This window comes from Morone saxatilis, unplaced genomic scaffold (assembly GCF_004916995.1).
Source record: "Morone saxatilis isolate NCDOM2014 unplaced genomic scaffold, NCSU_SB_2.0 Contig21, whole genome shotgun sequence".
Lineage (NCBI taxonomy): Eukaryota > Metazoa > Chordata > Actinopteri > Moronidae > Morone > Morone saxatilis.
The window spans coordinates 14,108,576-14,125,913 of NW_023339774.1; the positions used below are offsets into that span (position 1 = coordinate 14,108,576).

At 37.9% G+C, this 17,338-nt stretch overlaps 1 protein-coding gene across 1 annotated transcript in view; it reads right to left on the bottom strand.

Annotated features, from left to right (window-relative positions):
* Positions 1-226: 226 nt before the first annotated feature.
* The window catches only part of brinp1 (bone morphogenetic protein/retinoic acid inducible neural-specific 1), a 104,613-nt gene continuing 87,501 nt past the window's right edge, over positions 227-17,338 (bottom strand). Inside the window, exons 6-8 of the mRNA XM_035667392.1 lie at positions 15,645-15,881; positions 12,170-12,392; positions 227-5,066 (exon numbers count right to left, since the gene is read on the bottom strand). Coding sequence (XP_035523285.1) covers positions 3,926-5,066; positions 12,170-12,392; positions 15,645-15,881 — 1,601 coding nt within the window. The 3' untranslated portion in view covers positions 227-3,925. The remainder of the gene's footprint in view (positions 5,067-12,169; positions 12,393-15,644; positions 15,882-17,338) is intronic.

The window sequence follows — 17,338 nt, forward strand, 5'->3', positions numbered from 1 at the left end:
CAGGATAATGCTCATGCTGAAACCTTCTATAGAACTAAAGGCTGTAGTTAAGAGAAAGTATCTTGGCAATGCTTGGACTATACACTAAAATTAGCTTGCTCTTAGGATTTGGTAAATACTCTATGTAGAGTATGTGCTTCAGTGTTTTGTGAGAAATATTAATAATAGTTTCTATAAAGGGAAAGGGTACAAACAAGCCTTGCTCTTCTTATTAAATATAGCCTTTTAATGAGAAATAGATTATTATATGAAACATTCATTTGAAATAAGCTGATATAATGATCTCAACAGAACAGCAAAAAAGTACATAGGCAAGGTATTAGGTGTAAAAATCTTCAGACATATCCATGGATACATGTAAGCAACACTGTGGTAGCATAATGCCATACGAGTAAATGTGCTTGTTTTATGGACCTTGCAGTGGCTCAAAACTAAATTGTAATGTACAGTATGTTTTGAAAATACAAAAACAGTCATAAATTGTCATGAATATAATTAAATACACAAGACATGTGTGCCCTGTACTTTGTGCCAATGTACTCAAATGGAGGGCCTTTTATGAAGTAGTCTTTGTATTCCCTTTCAATACTGTTATATTTTATAATATTGTTACTGTAGCATAGAATTGTTACTGTAACAGAGTTAATATTTACAGATATACTGTACAACAGGGGACAAAAAAATATCCACAATTACTTCAAGTCATCCTTTGTCTCTTTGTCTCTATCTGGTGGTTCAGTTCCCCACATGCACAAACCTCCATGAAGGCGTAGTTCTCAGGAGGAGATGAAAAGTGTATATTTGATCAACATTAATGGTCTTAACTTCGGCAGCTAATACAGTGTCACTCATCTGTGTAACATCTAAACGTTTTCTCCAGCTCTAAATGTGTTAAAGGGATAGATAACAGGCACTTAATAATAATAATAAAAATAATAATAATAAGGTAACAATTCATTTGGATAGTCCAATGTCGATGCTGAACAATCAAGTCCCTAGTTACGGCATCTCTATTGATTACAAGCTTGTGGCCATCTCAGGCTTGTTACACTTAGCTTCAGTATGTCAAAATCAGCTCTACATCTTTTTGAACAAAGCTAGGAGACACTGCATGCACATGTTACAGTTGTAATGCTATGGATGCTAACATATTTGCAAATGCGTCTACTGTGTTGACATTAGCAAGCTAATAAGCTCAAAAATCACAACTGAACCGGAAACCTAGTACATGGCTCTTTGAAACAGCTAGCAGTTAGCAGCTACACACAAGCAGATGCACCTGTCATGAAACAGTACATTTTACTGATATACACCAGACCAGATACCCCCTCTCTCCTTGCTGCTGATCCTTACCTATGCAAATTGGAAATAATAGCACTGCAGAGGTGACTACTCACTCACTTAAATGACCTTAATTGATGCTATTAACCTGACAAAGATATAGACTGATGAAAGTATTGTACTGTAAGGTTAATTAGATAACATAGAGCTGAGCCTGACAACCTGAGCCTGAACTGGCCACTCCATGTGCGCTAACCCATACATTGGAAATCGATAAACTATTTTCCAGACTACTGAATCACATGAAATAGGTGAGATTTGTAGTAATACATCATAGTTCAGTTTTAAGTGAATGACTAAGTTGTTACTTATAAAGCACTTCTAATGAGTTAAAAGTGCTTTACAAAAAGACTGGCAACAGCAAAATAAAAAAATATAGGTAAATCATTGTCACACAAAGCCAGACATAATCATGACAAGAATGCATATCTAGAGACAACTACTAAAGTTGTGATTGTGGATGTAGTTAAATCGGCAGTTGAGAAAGCTACGTCCATAAGAGTCAAAAACAGGTTTTGTTCAAGGGGCGCCGCTATTTCTTGCTTAAATCACTGCCGCCAATTTTGACCATTGTTTTTAAGAGGTGTTAAATTGGTTAAGGAATTCCAAACCTGTTTTTACAGGTTCCTTGCTGTTCCCACCCACATTTAGGTCACAACCCATCATGGCTGTTCCTAGATATAGCTGACTTGACTGACTAGCTTTGTCATAGTATCACAATGATTTAACAGAACACATATAAGTAAACAAACAATACCTAAGTAACTATCAAGAGAAAAGACATAAAAAACAATAAAATAATTTGAAAACCTATGTGTTTCCAGATGTTATTCTAAAAGCTTGCAACTGAGCTGGCAGCTTTTACACTAGGAGGATGTTTGGGTGTCATGGCAGCAAATATGAAGTCTCCTCTTTTTTAAGTTAATACGGCCACAACTGCTAGGTTGTATGACATGAGTGACCTTGCCTTTGTTGCTGTTAACAAACATGCATGGGATGGACTGTACCTACAAAAAGTCATCAGCAATAGCAATGTTTCAGCATCAGATTACCCAAATAAAGTGTGACCAACAATACATAGGTAGTGTTTCATATTTCAGTTTGATGACCATTAAACAAAGTTGCAGCTTTGTTGATGCTTCCAGCAACATGCTAAACAAGGTTAAATTTCATATCTGGAAAGAAAAACTGAAATCTTTACATGTGGTCATAAAAAGCTTACAGATTAAACACTGCCAAAAAGGTATTTTAAGCTTTAATATAACCATTTCTTTTTTTTTCTTTTTTTTTTCCTGTGGCACAACAGAGAAATTCAATGGCTTTACAACACGATTCTTATCCAACATAATATGCCTTCTCTTGTCATCTGTCTTTTTGCTGTGCTCTTATCTAAAAACTGAGAGAATAAAATAAAAACATACAAATGGAACACTTTTTTTCATGTTATGAAGTACTTACTTTGTGAGACGGGGATGAAGTTTATGTCTTACTGTATGTCTACCTCAGGGAAGTGTATGGCTTTAGGTTGTCTTGCAAATGTGCCTGAATGATGAATGTTTACACTTTGCTCTTGGTGCTAAAAAGCTCCACAAATCAGCAGTCACAACATGTACATTTTGCAAAGCTGTACAAAATAGCATTGATTGTTAAATCTTCAGACCACAATATTGCACTCACGCACCAGGAGGTACTGCCTTGTGGAAAACACAGCTTGAATTTCAAACACGGGAAGAAGCGCTCCAAATGCAAGATTTAGCTTAGACTGGAGTCAATCTCAAATGACACATTCAATTAACGAACAGCAATAAGCATCAAGCCAAAAAAAGGTGTACGCACACTTGCACACGCGCACGCACACATACACACACATTCATCCACATATATATGTATATATAAACAGCTGGCTTTTGTTATTTGACATAACTATCCATTACTGCCCTGCTGTGTGCCTTATGTGTCAGAACAATGACAGAGTGCCTTATAACTCACAAAGAGCAATGCAGATTTGCTGTGGGTTTGAAATGTAATAAAGAGTCTATAAGTAATGTGTTGACTACTTACTCACTAGGGCTATTTAATCCTTACAATGTATAAACATTTTTAATATTAAACTGTCCATTATGTCTGAAATATTTTGCACATTAGCTGAAATAAAAGGATATCTGGTCTGCCCTTGTGTTGTGTCATTATTCCTTTAAAAATGTTTTTCTCAGTAAAGAATGGCAGTTTCAGATATAACCTTTTGATCCCTCAGAGTAAAATCAAGGCCTCTTTTTCACCAGTACATAGATTTAATTTTTTTTTCTCTCTTTTAAGTTCTTTTAGGGAATGACAGACATGCTGGGACAAATATGATACAGTCCTTATAGTGGTTCCATTAATCTTCTTTATCTGCCTGAAATGCTTTTCATCATTGCCTTTTTCCTTTTTCTCTTTAAGAATTATGCTTACAAAGTTAATATTACATCAAAAGGCAGAAAAGGTCCAAAAATTAAAAAGAGAAAACAAAATTAAGATTAATGTCCCCTCATAGTTCATTTGTTGGGTGTTTCTTTTTGCTGTCCTTATGTTAATGTTACTATGTTCAACAGAGTTTAGCAGTCAGGTGGTCTGATTGTTTTAGTATCTCTGTGCTGTACATGTCCAAGGCATGGTTTACTCGAATCATCTCGCTGTTGTTGAGCTTGAGCCTATGCTTTAGCATACAAGAGAAGAGGTCCAGCTGGGGTTTGCCAGGTGCAGATGGAGGGGCAAGGCGGTTAATCCGATCCCGAATGTCCAGTAACAGGAGCATAACAGATGAGGATGAGTAGAACTGAGTTCCTTGTGTATACGACTGGTTAACCTGCTGCACGGCACTACGGAGCAGGTCGGCATTAAAGCGCAGGCTGTAGCCGAACACTTGGATATCAGATATTTTTATGTAGATCTGGCGCTTGTTAGGGTCTGCAAGGTCCACTGGACCCTGTCCTGTGTCATTGCGTAGACCTGTTGGGATTTTAGCACGGCTACGCAGGTAGATGTGAACCGTCTCAAAGAAGGTCTTCCACCGGTTGCCCAAGAGGAGAGTCCAGTTGAAGCACTGGGAGTTCTGCAGTCGTACTTTTTCCCAGCGTGGGTAACCATGTTCCCCGAAGGGCATGCTCCAGCCTTCTGAGTGGCTACCACTGAATGGGTTGACATAAACAAAGAACATGGGGTCAATGCTGCTATTTCGCATCTGGCAGATCTTCATTGATAGACCGATTATCATGTGGAGGTAGTCCATCCGGTTTTTGTTACTTTTGAGAGTCAGGGACATGCGCTTACGCCATCGAGGATCAAAGAAGGTCTCTAGACGGATCTCATTACTGATGAAGGTAGTGTGAATGTACAGTCGCGAATCCATTTTCTGTAACAGGTATTTGAGTTCCAGGTCCTGAAAGTCCAGATCAGTTTCAAAGCTGATGAACTGCTCGCTACGTTCTGAGTCTACATTCTGGGGCTCACAGCGACCACGGTACAACTTGTAGCCCTTGTTGCAGGAACCACATTGTGAGATGTTGGCCAGGCTGCACATGGCACAGCTGTTGTTGCCACCTATGACACATGGGATGGGTCGTTGGCATAGGGTGACACCTGTGTGGCACACGCATGTCCTTTGGCTCTCCAGGAAGGTTCCCCAGAACCCATTCTCATTGCAGTAGAGGAAGGACTGAACCCTATTGAGCCACTGCATTACAGACCTAGAGAGAGGAGAAAAAAAAAATAAAAAAAAACATTAGTAGTGGTCAGAAAGTTCAAAGCCTTACATCATCACTATTTTTGTTAGATTTGATTTTTACATTTTCCAGAAGGTCTATCACCATGGACATGTGTTTTTTTTATTGAATTGAATTATTTTAACTGTGTGGTAATACACTTAAAAGCTTTGGAAAACTTTTCAAAGCATTTGACCTTCTATACCACTCAAAGGTGCCGTAGCATACACTAACCCATAATAATAAATGGAGTGGATTACTGTACCAACCAAGTCTTATCTAAACTTAGCTTAGTTGAAATAACCATACTAAAATAAATGGAAACCAATGACGGATGATATATAAAAACAAAACAAAATTTGTTGTTAAATTGTTGGCAGCCATATATACAGTACAATTAAACCTTCTAGTCAGTGAATAGGATCATTTCTTCCCTTCAAGGGGGAGGGGTTGAGTTATTTCCCTCAGGTGGAAGGCATTACTTGCTATTCTTATCTTGTCTCTTCTTTTCCCCTCAGGCATCTTTCCTTGTCATCGTGACAGTATTGGAACTTATTTTCTGACTGTAGGAGGTGAATTCTGAATCCTGATTTTTAGGGAGAGGAGGGCTGGTCAAGGTTAGCTTGACATGTTAATGAACCTAAGCATTAACTATGATGGATGACATTGCAATCTCAGCAGGCCAGAAAGCCCCCAAGCTATACCCAAAATGAGCCCAGAACAGATCATCTATAGAGGACAATGGAAACATACTGTTTGATTCCGCTAACTTTGGCTTCAAATTGATTCTCCCAGACAAAACAGATCCAGTGGTCATTGAATGCTTGTAATGTAAAGTAATTTAAATATTGTCTACCAGCTGTTACTCTCCATACATTCCAACCTCAACTTTCCTTTGAGTGTTTCTTGAAATTGTTTTTTATAGTACTGTTGCTGTAGCAGTTAGGAATAATAGGTAGAAATAAATGTGTGAACCTCTCACAAGTAGCTCAATGCTACAAAGTGCAAATGCAAAATTACTAGAACTGATGTCATGTCAAGAACAAAAATAAGTGTGCTGTGAGTATACATGACGTCGATATATTCTTTAAGAATACTGTGTTTTCATAAAGCCTATCTGATTGACAGAAATAACCCTCAAGAAGCTATTAGCATCCAGTAAACTCCCTATACACTAAGCAATAAATCATTGATGGGTTCTGAAGATTATAACTTCATATGAAAGGATTTAAATATGTTATTTATCTCCTATGGATTAAGTGTAATCTGGATTCAGCATTTCACTTAATTTAGTGTGGTTGAATTTTGCCAACTCTCTCACTGGCAAAATGCATTACTCAGAAGGCTAGTTGTTCAATGGACTAAAGTAGATTGCATTCAATCTGGGGAGGATGTATTGTCTTTATATTAAATCTGGTGAAGCAGAAACTGAATAGTGCTGATGTAATTTCAATAATTTGCCCATGAGTTTGGTTTCTTTTTCTGTGTGCAGTTTCTTGAATAAAGTGTTGTGTAAGATAAGATGTCTCAGCAGTTTGGCCTCGAGTGCCTTTATAGAGATGGGTGTATCATTTTACCTTCTTCTAGCTTGTGTTTGCTGTCAGTTAAATATAAAAGGAGCTACCAAATAAGAGATGTGCCAGTATATCTGTTTTATTTAGTCTTCTAGAAGTCTTTATATACAACTCATTTCCAACAGCATATAACTGTTAAGGGAAACGTGATGCCAACCAAATAACATTTTCTTTATTATTAACATAGTGAGGAAATATTGTTAATTAACGTACCTGGCAAGTAGCAAAAACGTTGACATTGAGTGTATTAGTAAAAAACTGCAGTTTTTGGCGGAGTGGCAACCACAGCGGTTGCACAGCTGTTAACACGCAAAAGATATTAGAACATTTAAACATGAACTAACGGATACACTGTACATAAAAGAAACATAGACAATATCCTGTAATTTCTAGTCAACTGTCTTGAACTAAAATAAAACAATATGGTTTGATTTGATGGCATTTTTAGTGCATTTAGTGTTATTACAAGTGCAGGTTGTGTCAGGTTTGATAAAATCTAAGTCAATCATGATGTATATCTCAGCTCTTGTATTTCAGGAAGGTTTTATTTTAATTAATGATAATTCCAAATACTTGGTTATTTCAGCGATTAATCATACCTTGAAAATACCAACACATTGCTACTACTAAATACAAATACAAAACTCTTTTGCAGTGTGTTTAATGTGAAGAAAAAATATTTAGCTGCTGAGGTGTATTTTTATACACAACTGATATAGATCAAACTTGGTCAACCATTAACATTGATGTGACATGTTGGACATCTGATAGTTCAGCATATTTTAGAATGCACAACACTTCTCACACAGTTTTTCCTTGTTTGTTTAAGAACATTCAAATCTTTGCCTCATTGTAAATGCCATACAAAAGAGATTGGATTCACAGGTGCCTCGAATATAAAACTATTCTCATTATTTTTTCATTGGCTATTCATTATTGCATTGGACACAGGCAGAGCCATAATGATCCCTGCTTTGAATTTATTTGCAATAACTGCTGAAATATCCAGTCAGAGATATGGAACTAAAATATGTTCTATCATATAACTGCCTCCCTCAATAAGCTATTTGAGTGTATCATGCAGATAGTTTTATTTTTGCCTTATTTGTTTCCATCTAAAGCAGTGGCTTGGCTTAGATTTGCCATAGGAAATTAAATGAAAATACAATGGAATGGATGCTGTTTGCTTTCAAAAATTCGAGCATAATTTAATGGGGCATTAAACATCCCTGGTATTCAGATGACATATATCATTGCTCCCTTCTACATCATCAGAGCAGGATAGTGGAATATGCCTCTGATCAAAGAAAACAAAAAAGAAAGACCTTCAGATGGGAAACACAAAAGAAAATGGTAAGTAATTATTGGTACTAATTAATTGTATGAGAGTATGGAGCCACTGAAAAGTGTTTTTGCATTACCCCTCAATACTCCCTGCATTGAGTTTTGTGATTTCTCTGATCCATAGAGAAATGCTTGGCTGCATTAAGATATAGTAATATGTATTTTGTAGCATACTTCTGCTGCTTGTGGCCCCCGGGGCGAGCGAATGCACCCTCAGCTGTGGATGTTCAGGCACAAGTCTCTATCATTACAGCTAAACTAGCAGAACTAGTTGACTTTGCTCTCTCACCGCCTGCTGCAGAGGCTGACTGACACAGGCTCCAGCTGTAATTTTGACTGTAGCCAGGATGACATATTGGCTGTTGATGTTGCTGTGATTTTATCTGTAGCCATGGCTGTGCTTTGGTTGTTATAATTATGGCTTAGACACATTAGTTTATAATAGGTTTAACACTGCAGGGGATGGTGATGTGTACATTGAATTGACATGTTTTTGCTAGCTTACTGATGTAATGAAGATACTCTATTCCCGAACTCCTGTGGTGTATTGGTAACACATCTGTCATATCTGATATAAGCACCTCACAGCCAGTGGTTTTACACTGCCAGAGCTTGGCCTTTTGAAAGGAGTAATGAGCAATAAATGTGTAATGAAAAGTATCACATCCTCTCTCCTTTCTGTGGTATCTACGAACTGTCAGTGTATTACTGGACCAACACACTAACTTTCCTGGACCTGGTGGGAATCATGGGTGGAGCAGGGGGAGGTTGCTCCAGCCCCAAAATATTTTCTCAAATATTTCCCCAAAATTATGAAGGCATTTGAAGAACAATTAGACAAATTATGTTTTATTTAATTTTCAGGCCTTTTTATGATCTCAGCTTGAAAAACTGTGTGTATGGCTGTCGTAAATGGGGAAAAAATGAACCCCAGTAGATATGGGCTAAGCCCCGAATGCTTACAGTGTCTGGCTCTGCCCCTCTGGGGAATTTAAAAAAGCATTGTGAGGGAAGGCAAAACTAGATGCGAGCTAACGCTAAAGCAGTTTGGGGGCTCAGTATGAGAAAGAATACCTTTGATGATTTCAATGATGATGACAGTATATCTGCAATATAAAACCCAATACACACATTTGGACAGAATATGTTTAAGCATGTAACATCAAAATTGTTAAAAATTAGGGCAAAGTAATTCATCACATGAGGGTACATTCATATTTGTAAATATGTTTGACTTTGAACATGAATAATTAAAGCCAATGCATACCCTGGATGCAAATGATTTGGCTGGGAGTGATGATACTTCATATCTGTCACTATTAATCATTTATACCAAAGACAAACTGCTATGTTCATTCTACTTGAAGCAAGCTGCTATACTCATTACAGGAAATGGAATAGCAAATCCAATATAGTTGAGCTATAAAGTTTCCACACAGTTATTGCAGTGAGTGTTCACAACAGCAATTTACGATGCTTGTAATGAATGGATGCTTTGTGGTGAAGTAAACCTTGAAAAATGTTAAGGTGGTGATATGCATTTGTAATTATGGCCAACCAACAATGCATCTGATACCTGTCTTTAAGTTTAACTTTATAACATAAGTTTACATCATAATAATTCCAATTAATAATAATAAATAACTTCCCCTTCCTCTATTTCGCATCCATAATTTAATTACATTAAAAGCGTAGGAGGACTGCCATAATATGGATGATTTAAGACTGCATGTAAGACTAAAATGAAACTAAAGAGGAACTAGTTCATTGAGAATGCATTTGTCAATACATTATCACTGACTGCATATTATAGTACCTCTATATGTACATTTATTTTGTAACCTAGCTATAAATATACTGTACATTTACTCGTGTTCACAATTATGCCTGCGCTGACAGTGTGTGCATGATAAACATGGTTTATTAAGGAGGTAGTAGGTCACTCAAGTAGATGTATTATTCAAAAAATCTTGTGAGTCCGAGCTCACCTCCATGACTGAACTATACTTAACTAAGTTGCCTTGGCAACAAAGTATCACTAAAGGTTTTACCTTTCTAGCACATTGCAAAACACTGCATTGGCCACCTGCAGCACCATGGTACAACCACAGCCTTTTTAGATACTGTGATACTGATACTAAAGTTTTCTTATTAGTATCCACAATAGTACTCCATCATCTCTCTTATCTTGGTTACCTTGAGTCCCTAATGATTTGATAGGCTTGACTCCCTGTCAGATCCATGTATTTCTCCTTCCTCCCCTAACAGATGCACTGCACTATCAGCACATATTCAGGGAACCTCTGAAGATAGCATGATTCTAAATGGTACCTAAAGTCTAAAATGTGAAGGTTAATGGACAAGCAAGATAGTACAGCCCCATGAGGAGCCGCGGTGTTTCCCACTTGTTGATCAGCCACCTGTGTAGTGTCAAAAACGGTGGTGTTGATGGGGTAATCTGTGATCCAAGTGACCACTTGGGTGTCTACTTGCATAGCTCAGGGAAATTCTCCCAGTAGAGGAGCCTGGATGGTGTTGAAACCACTGGAGAAGTCAATGAACGTGATTCTTACAGTGCCCATCCAAGTGGGAGTACACACAGAATAGCAGGTGGATGACAGCATCATCCTCCCCATTGTGGGCCTGATGTATGAACTGGAGGGGATCTAAACGGTCTCTCACAAGGGATCTGGCCTGCTGTCATTTAGAACTCTGGTGTGCCCATTCTTGGCCACTGGGGCCAGGCACAATGTTTTTCACATCATCATCAGCACCCTCTGCAGTCTCACTGACAGGTTGAATATGTGCTGGAAGGCCTCCCTGAGGTGGCTGGCACGCAACTTGAAAACACTTGGGCTGATGCTTTATGGGCCTTCAGCTTTGCCTCAATTCCCTCATCCTCTGATCAGCTGTTATATGCTGCCCAGAGGAGAGGTGAGAGTTGGAGTCCTTGTTGATGATGGGGATTTTTTCATGAATCAGGGACAAAGGAAGAGACAAGTAGCTCTTAGGACTATACTAACTATACACATGCATTTGGCAAACTCACAAATATGTAATAAAAAAAGCCTTTTAATATACTACCTCTTACAATACAATTGAATATTGATAACATTATTGTTAGTTTTCATTAGACATTAATGTATGACACAATAGTGAGTTAATGATACTTAGGATGAAATAAAACAAAATTATTTTCAGTAGACCATAAAAACATAACAATGAAGCATTGTTTAGAACCTCTGTGTGAGCTATAGACCACTTATACCCCACTCACAAATGTATGCAAAGTGACAGATACACACACACACACACACACACACACACACAAACAAATGTGATAAAAACAAATAAGTCCTCCATCTAATGCAAAGCTGTCTCACACAAGCAAGCAAATAAACACGCTGCTCTTATTTCCAGTGCCATCAGGCACCCTTGATGCGTACTCCATGGAAGAGGAAGCGCGTACTGCGCCTCTTTGATAACACTTCAGAACAAACCTCTGCCAACTCTCACACACAAATGTGGGTGTGCTCCTTTTCTGCCGGTGACGGTTGACAACTGCTCATTTTCAGACCACTTAAATGAATATTTTATGGATTCTGTTTCCATTTATATGGTGACATCCCCTATACAGAACAGTTTTAGGGACGTTTCATGTGCCAGTCTAGAACTTTGCATATTTTGCAGTGTTTTCTGATATTTGCTAGAACGAATGGGGAAATTCCTGGCATTTCAGGCAGCGCTGACACCATGGCACATCCGCAGCAAGGCTCTTAAGCTGCAACTGCAGTAGGTGGTGACAGATGTGTGCAATGACCTATCAAGAAAACTCCCACAGCTACATTTTCTTTTTAGACTGCAATGTGAAATACAAGAGTGAGCAAGAGTGCTTTGGGCATGTGCAAGGCTCAGCACTAAGTTGACTTGATGGACAGAAACAACAGAACCATAAGTTGAAATATATAATGGATGTCATCCTTACTGTGCATGCTTCAAGAAGCAACAATCAAAATAAAACCTTCATCATCTCAGAGGATATATTTTGCTGAAAGTTGTCACTCCTATGTGGGAAACATTTTTGCATTTGCTTTTCCAGCACTTGGAAAATAAAATATCCAAAAATATAAATAATTTCCTTCATGATCCGGAGGTTGTATTTCTACCCACCTCTCCCTAGGCATCTGGTGGTTTGGGTTGTGGTGACAACGGATGCTGAGGCCAAAGAGCTTGCGGGCAGTGCGCTGAATCTTGAGCCGCTGGATCTCGAGGGAACTCTGAAGGAGCCTGTAACGGGCCTGAAGGTCCCAGTCGCTGCCCCACAGGAGATGCACACTGCTGATGGGCAGGAAGTGAGTGGAGGGCAGCCTCTTCAGGAAAGACTTGAACTCATCTAGTTGACACAGAAGGATGGAGTGAGAGAGCAGATTGCAAAACAGAGATGAGGATTGTAGAGAGAATGTGACGTTGTGACAAAAAAAGTGAAATGTGGAGAGTATAAGGTATTCTAGTTCTTAGTCAAAATAACAGAATATCAGTAAAGGTGAGCAGTTTATATCATCAAACTTAAGTAAGTACAATAAGTTACAGTATATATACTACGTATATAAACAACTTTATCTGTGAACCTACCACCACGTTTTCAAACAAATTCTCGAGTGTAAATATTGGTGAGTGGGCTTGCTTTACAAAAACACTCATTTATTTCTTTAACCCTAATCTAGCTAAGCATACTGGGTAGAATTGCAAACAAGCAAGCAGCAGACTGTTTGCAGGACAAAACTCTTGATTGTATTGTTGTATCTTTTTGGTAATGTAGACTTTTAGTCTATTGTAAACTGTCCATCTAAAATGACTGTATGATTAGTAAGAAAGAGCAATGCAACAGCACTAATCTACACACAACCTCTGTCAGAATGGACCTTTATGAACTGATGAATGAGGAAACAACTAGTACTTTTGGATTATGCTAATGCATTAATGTATGTTATTAATCTATTATAAGGACAATTTTTACCTGTGGTACACTGCAAAAGGATCATTTAAAAGGGTCCCTATATAGCTTAAGTTTTTAAAGAAACTTTTTTAAAGAAGAATGTCAGTTCTATGTTTTCAAATGTGGCAGTGGTCAATGAGTACCCACAATTCTGACTTCACCTTAATATGTTGTTGGACGTCTTTGGTTTGCTTTTGGTTTGCCTTAGATTGCTTCTGTTGTGAGGATTTGCAGAGAATTGACACCCTCAGTGAAGTAAACACCCTCTTACTCTGTGCTTTCACACACTTACTGAAGAACACTGCCCAAACAAATTTGGTCCCATCCAATGGTGATGATTGTCCTTATGTTCCTCTTGCTGCCTCTGATCATTCTTGCTTGTCTACTGAGACATGCCGTGAGCCTATCTCTCTGCCCCGTGTTTTCAACACTAGCTCCAATTCTTAGCAAAAATAGGCATGAAGATGTTACTAAAACTCAAATAAGGACAAGGAATATTTTATCTGGTGTGCTAATTTAGAAAATATTGAGTCAAATGACTCAAGAGTAGCTCATTATTATCTCCAAAGACAAATTTAAGCACATCGTTGTAAATAATAGAGTGAACAATTTAATGCTTAAAATATCTCCGTAACAATATTAGCCTGACACGAAGATAACTTTGTCTACTCAGGATTCACATTTCATCTATATACTGCCATAGTTTAGATGATACAAAGCTCCACACAATCTAGTGCACCTGATGTCTGGTGCCCTGGTGCTAAACAATAGTTGTTGTAGGAGAAGTTAACACAATTGTTCTTGGAGAGAATGCAAAGTTTATCCACACTCAAACCTTACATAAACAGATCCCCATATTCAAGAAATGCACCTGTACAGTGAGCCAGCACCCTCCATCTGACTTATCCAAGACAGTTTAACAGCATTACCCGCAGAGTTAAGAGCTCCTTCTCAGCAACAGCCGAGAAATGTCAGAATTTCCTCCACTCTCCTCCCAGGCATGTCAGAGCTCCCTTCCCCCTTTTTCTTCAAAAAGGCCATATTCCTTCTCCTCCCCTGTTTTGAACTTGCCGTATTCCTCCACCCAGTTTCAGAGATGCGAGTTACCTCCCTCGCTCTTTTCCTAGAAAAGCTAGGTGTCTCCAGCACACAGTATTCGGAGTTGTCTGATTCCCTCACCAAAAAATTCCATTATCAAGTTATTCCCTTATGCCAATTCAACAGTTACCAAGTAATTTCACACAAGCTTCAAAGCCAACAAGTAACCCTTCCTTCATACAGCTTCCAAAGAGCCCACAAAGTCCCTTGAATGACTCTTATCATATGCCACCCAGCATCATTATCTAGAGATTACAGCTCTCACAATGAAACCCCACTTTACCTCTCATGCCATTACTTCTCAATTTGTTGGGTCCCAGACATCGCAAATATTTAATCAAATATATTGTTTCCCAACCTTTAATCTTAGGCATTGTCAATGCAGAGTTTAAGAAAAGGGTATGGAACCAAATCAACTAAACTAGCTAGTACTCTTGTAGTGGCTAGTAGATTTAGGATCAAATGTATTCCAAACTTTTATTAAATCAATGTGACATCTGAATTACAGCTTTTTTCCAGAGGATCAGTCAATGGTAGTCAATAGCGCACTGTGGGTAAACATACTGTAGATACGTTATAGTAGGGCAGGGCATTTCTCTGTAGTGATTACATTTGGTTAAATTACATTTTACAAGTAAGATCTTTAAAAATGAATTTAAAATCTTTTTAAAATATTATTATTGGACATTGTTGTTCCTTGTTTTGTGGATATGTACAATAAATTGGAAACACTTATCCCTTGTGCTAAAACAAAAAGACAAACTCATAAAGTTTGGACCCCTGTACCACACCAGCTCTCTGACTGTCACTGATTCCTTCAATTCTAATTTTGTATGTGAATTGCATTTTGTTGTCTAGGCCAGTTATTAATTTATAGAAAAATATTTTTTTTAATTTTTTTGCCTCTTCATGCGTACTTCATTTTGAAGCACCTCTTTACAGATGTACTGCACCCAATGACCTCCATGACTCACATTAACTTTCTTCTATGGTACATAAATATATTTATCTGTTGCTGGCAGGTTTTATTGGGACACTTTTATATCATATAAATAATAGATTAACAGGGTGTCATGCCATGTAACAAATGGGCACTAGGAGTGCTTTTTCCCACTGTGTCCAGTATTTTACTGCCACCCCTAGTGTCTGCATTTGCATTAAATGAAAATGGAGAAATTTGCTGTGACATTTTAGCATTTGACATATGAATGTGTAGCAGTAATTCATTCCTTGTATACAACAAATCCTCATATCTAAGTAACAAAATAGTTAGGTTTTGTTACTTTGCTTCTTGTTACTTATTTGTCAGTGAATTCTTAAGATGGCCCATGAGTGTTTTAGACTACCCTCTGCGCTGAACATAAGAAAACATAATTTTCTTTTATTTGAGTAGAGCTGGCAGTGAGCAGAAGCTGCCAAATTATGAAATGTGTTTCTAAATGAAAATTGAAAAAAGAAAATTGCCAGATTATGAGATTACCATAACTGCCTGAGCTCTACATGTGTGCTCATTACTGTCCTTTGAAAAAGGAGGAGGGATTTTCAGCTTACCAGAGTTCTCAAAGTCTTTGTAGGAGGCGGCCCAGGACTCAGACATCCCCAACAGGGTGTTCTCCATGATCTGGATGTCGGTGATGGGACAGTTGCATTGGGGATACTCGTCAGCACACTGACAGATGCACTGGTTGTCATGGCACACGTACTCCCCCTCTCCATTGCACATAATGTAGCTCAGAGCTGACTGGACAAATTTCTCCTGCAGGTATTCTGGGAAAATGACCTGCAGACCTGAAGAAGAGATAAATGGGGGGGTTTAGTAAAACATAATGTGTTTGATAGGTAAGTACAATTCAAAACAAAAACTAATTTCAATCTTTGTTCCATTTTCTTTGTGTTGGAAATCAGTGAAGCAAACAAAATCTGAAATGTGCAGCCATCATGCTGTTTATATCATAGAAGTGTGTCAAACAATAAACCTCAAAACAAGATCTGATCAAATTAATCTGAAAAATATGCAGAAAACCAAAAAAGTATTGATTGAGGCCAAAGACTTCATTGTCATTTTATGAATTATATGGAATGTATACTTGTTTACAGTAAGAAATTAATCACATGTAATAAACTCATTTGTGAGAAAAAAAGAAACCAGAATAGGCAGTAACATGGCTGACAGCCCAAAGATTGCTTTGTGTTATGAGTACTCATTTATTTCTGTATGAGGATTTCCTTCAAAGCTTGACTTAATTCAACTCAAGCTGTCCTGCTGAGGGGTCACTTATAATGTGACAATGTATAACAGTGATTGGTGTCTGCTTGCCCCGTGTTGGTTAATTTAGCACAGAATTCCCTTTGTGTTTCACAGTGCATAATAAGTGTTACCATTTTTGTTTGCTCCTGGTTTACATTCCCAACTTTGCATCATTCTGCTAATTATACACTAATGGCAGTAGCTGAATTTGTAATCTAGAGGCCAATTTGGGGCTAAAGCTGAAAGTACCTCTTTACTCTCACCACTGACAAGGTATTTATAATTTTTAGACTCCGAGCCAATCCATATCTCACCCCGGGGATCTAATAGAATTGAAGCTTGGACAGCAAACAGTAAAGCCTTTCTCTTCAGTCCAGGCCCGGGAAAATAAATCCCTAGCTCTACAAGCCACTGGATTGGAAAAGAACTAAATAGATTTTTTCCTTCTCATATGAAACAGCATCTTGGTGAGGCAATATTTTCTTAATAGGTTTTACTTGAGCACAAACAGTGCTTCAGCAGAAAATATGCAGCCAGGAACCAGAACATAACATGTTAGTGAATGATGAATGATTGCATTATTTTATCCATTCACATATTATGTTCACCTTTGGGTGGAAATACGAATCCATTTATAGAAAATCAACATAATGCGGCTACAATGAAAGGGAAAGTAAGCACATAATTTCATACTGAACACATGAATCATTTTCAGGGTGTTGTCATGGAGTCAAATGGTATATCATATTATTCATACGCATGTGGCAATTAACACTCTTTATTTTCACCCGCAACATACTCTAAACTGAAAGCCGTGGGTAATTAAGAAGCAAATGCAGGTCCTGAAACATACTGCAACATCCATTGTCATAGTGATAGCCTTTGAGGATGAAGAAGATTCATGCAACAATGTGTGTTACTTTATTAGTTATTGATGTTAGTTGAGTTCATATTTGTATGCAATCATAATCTCAGTTCAAATACAAGGCTACCCCCC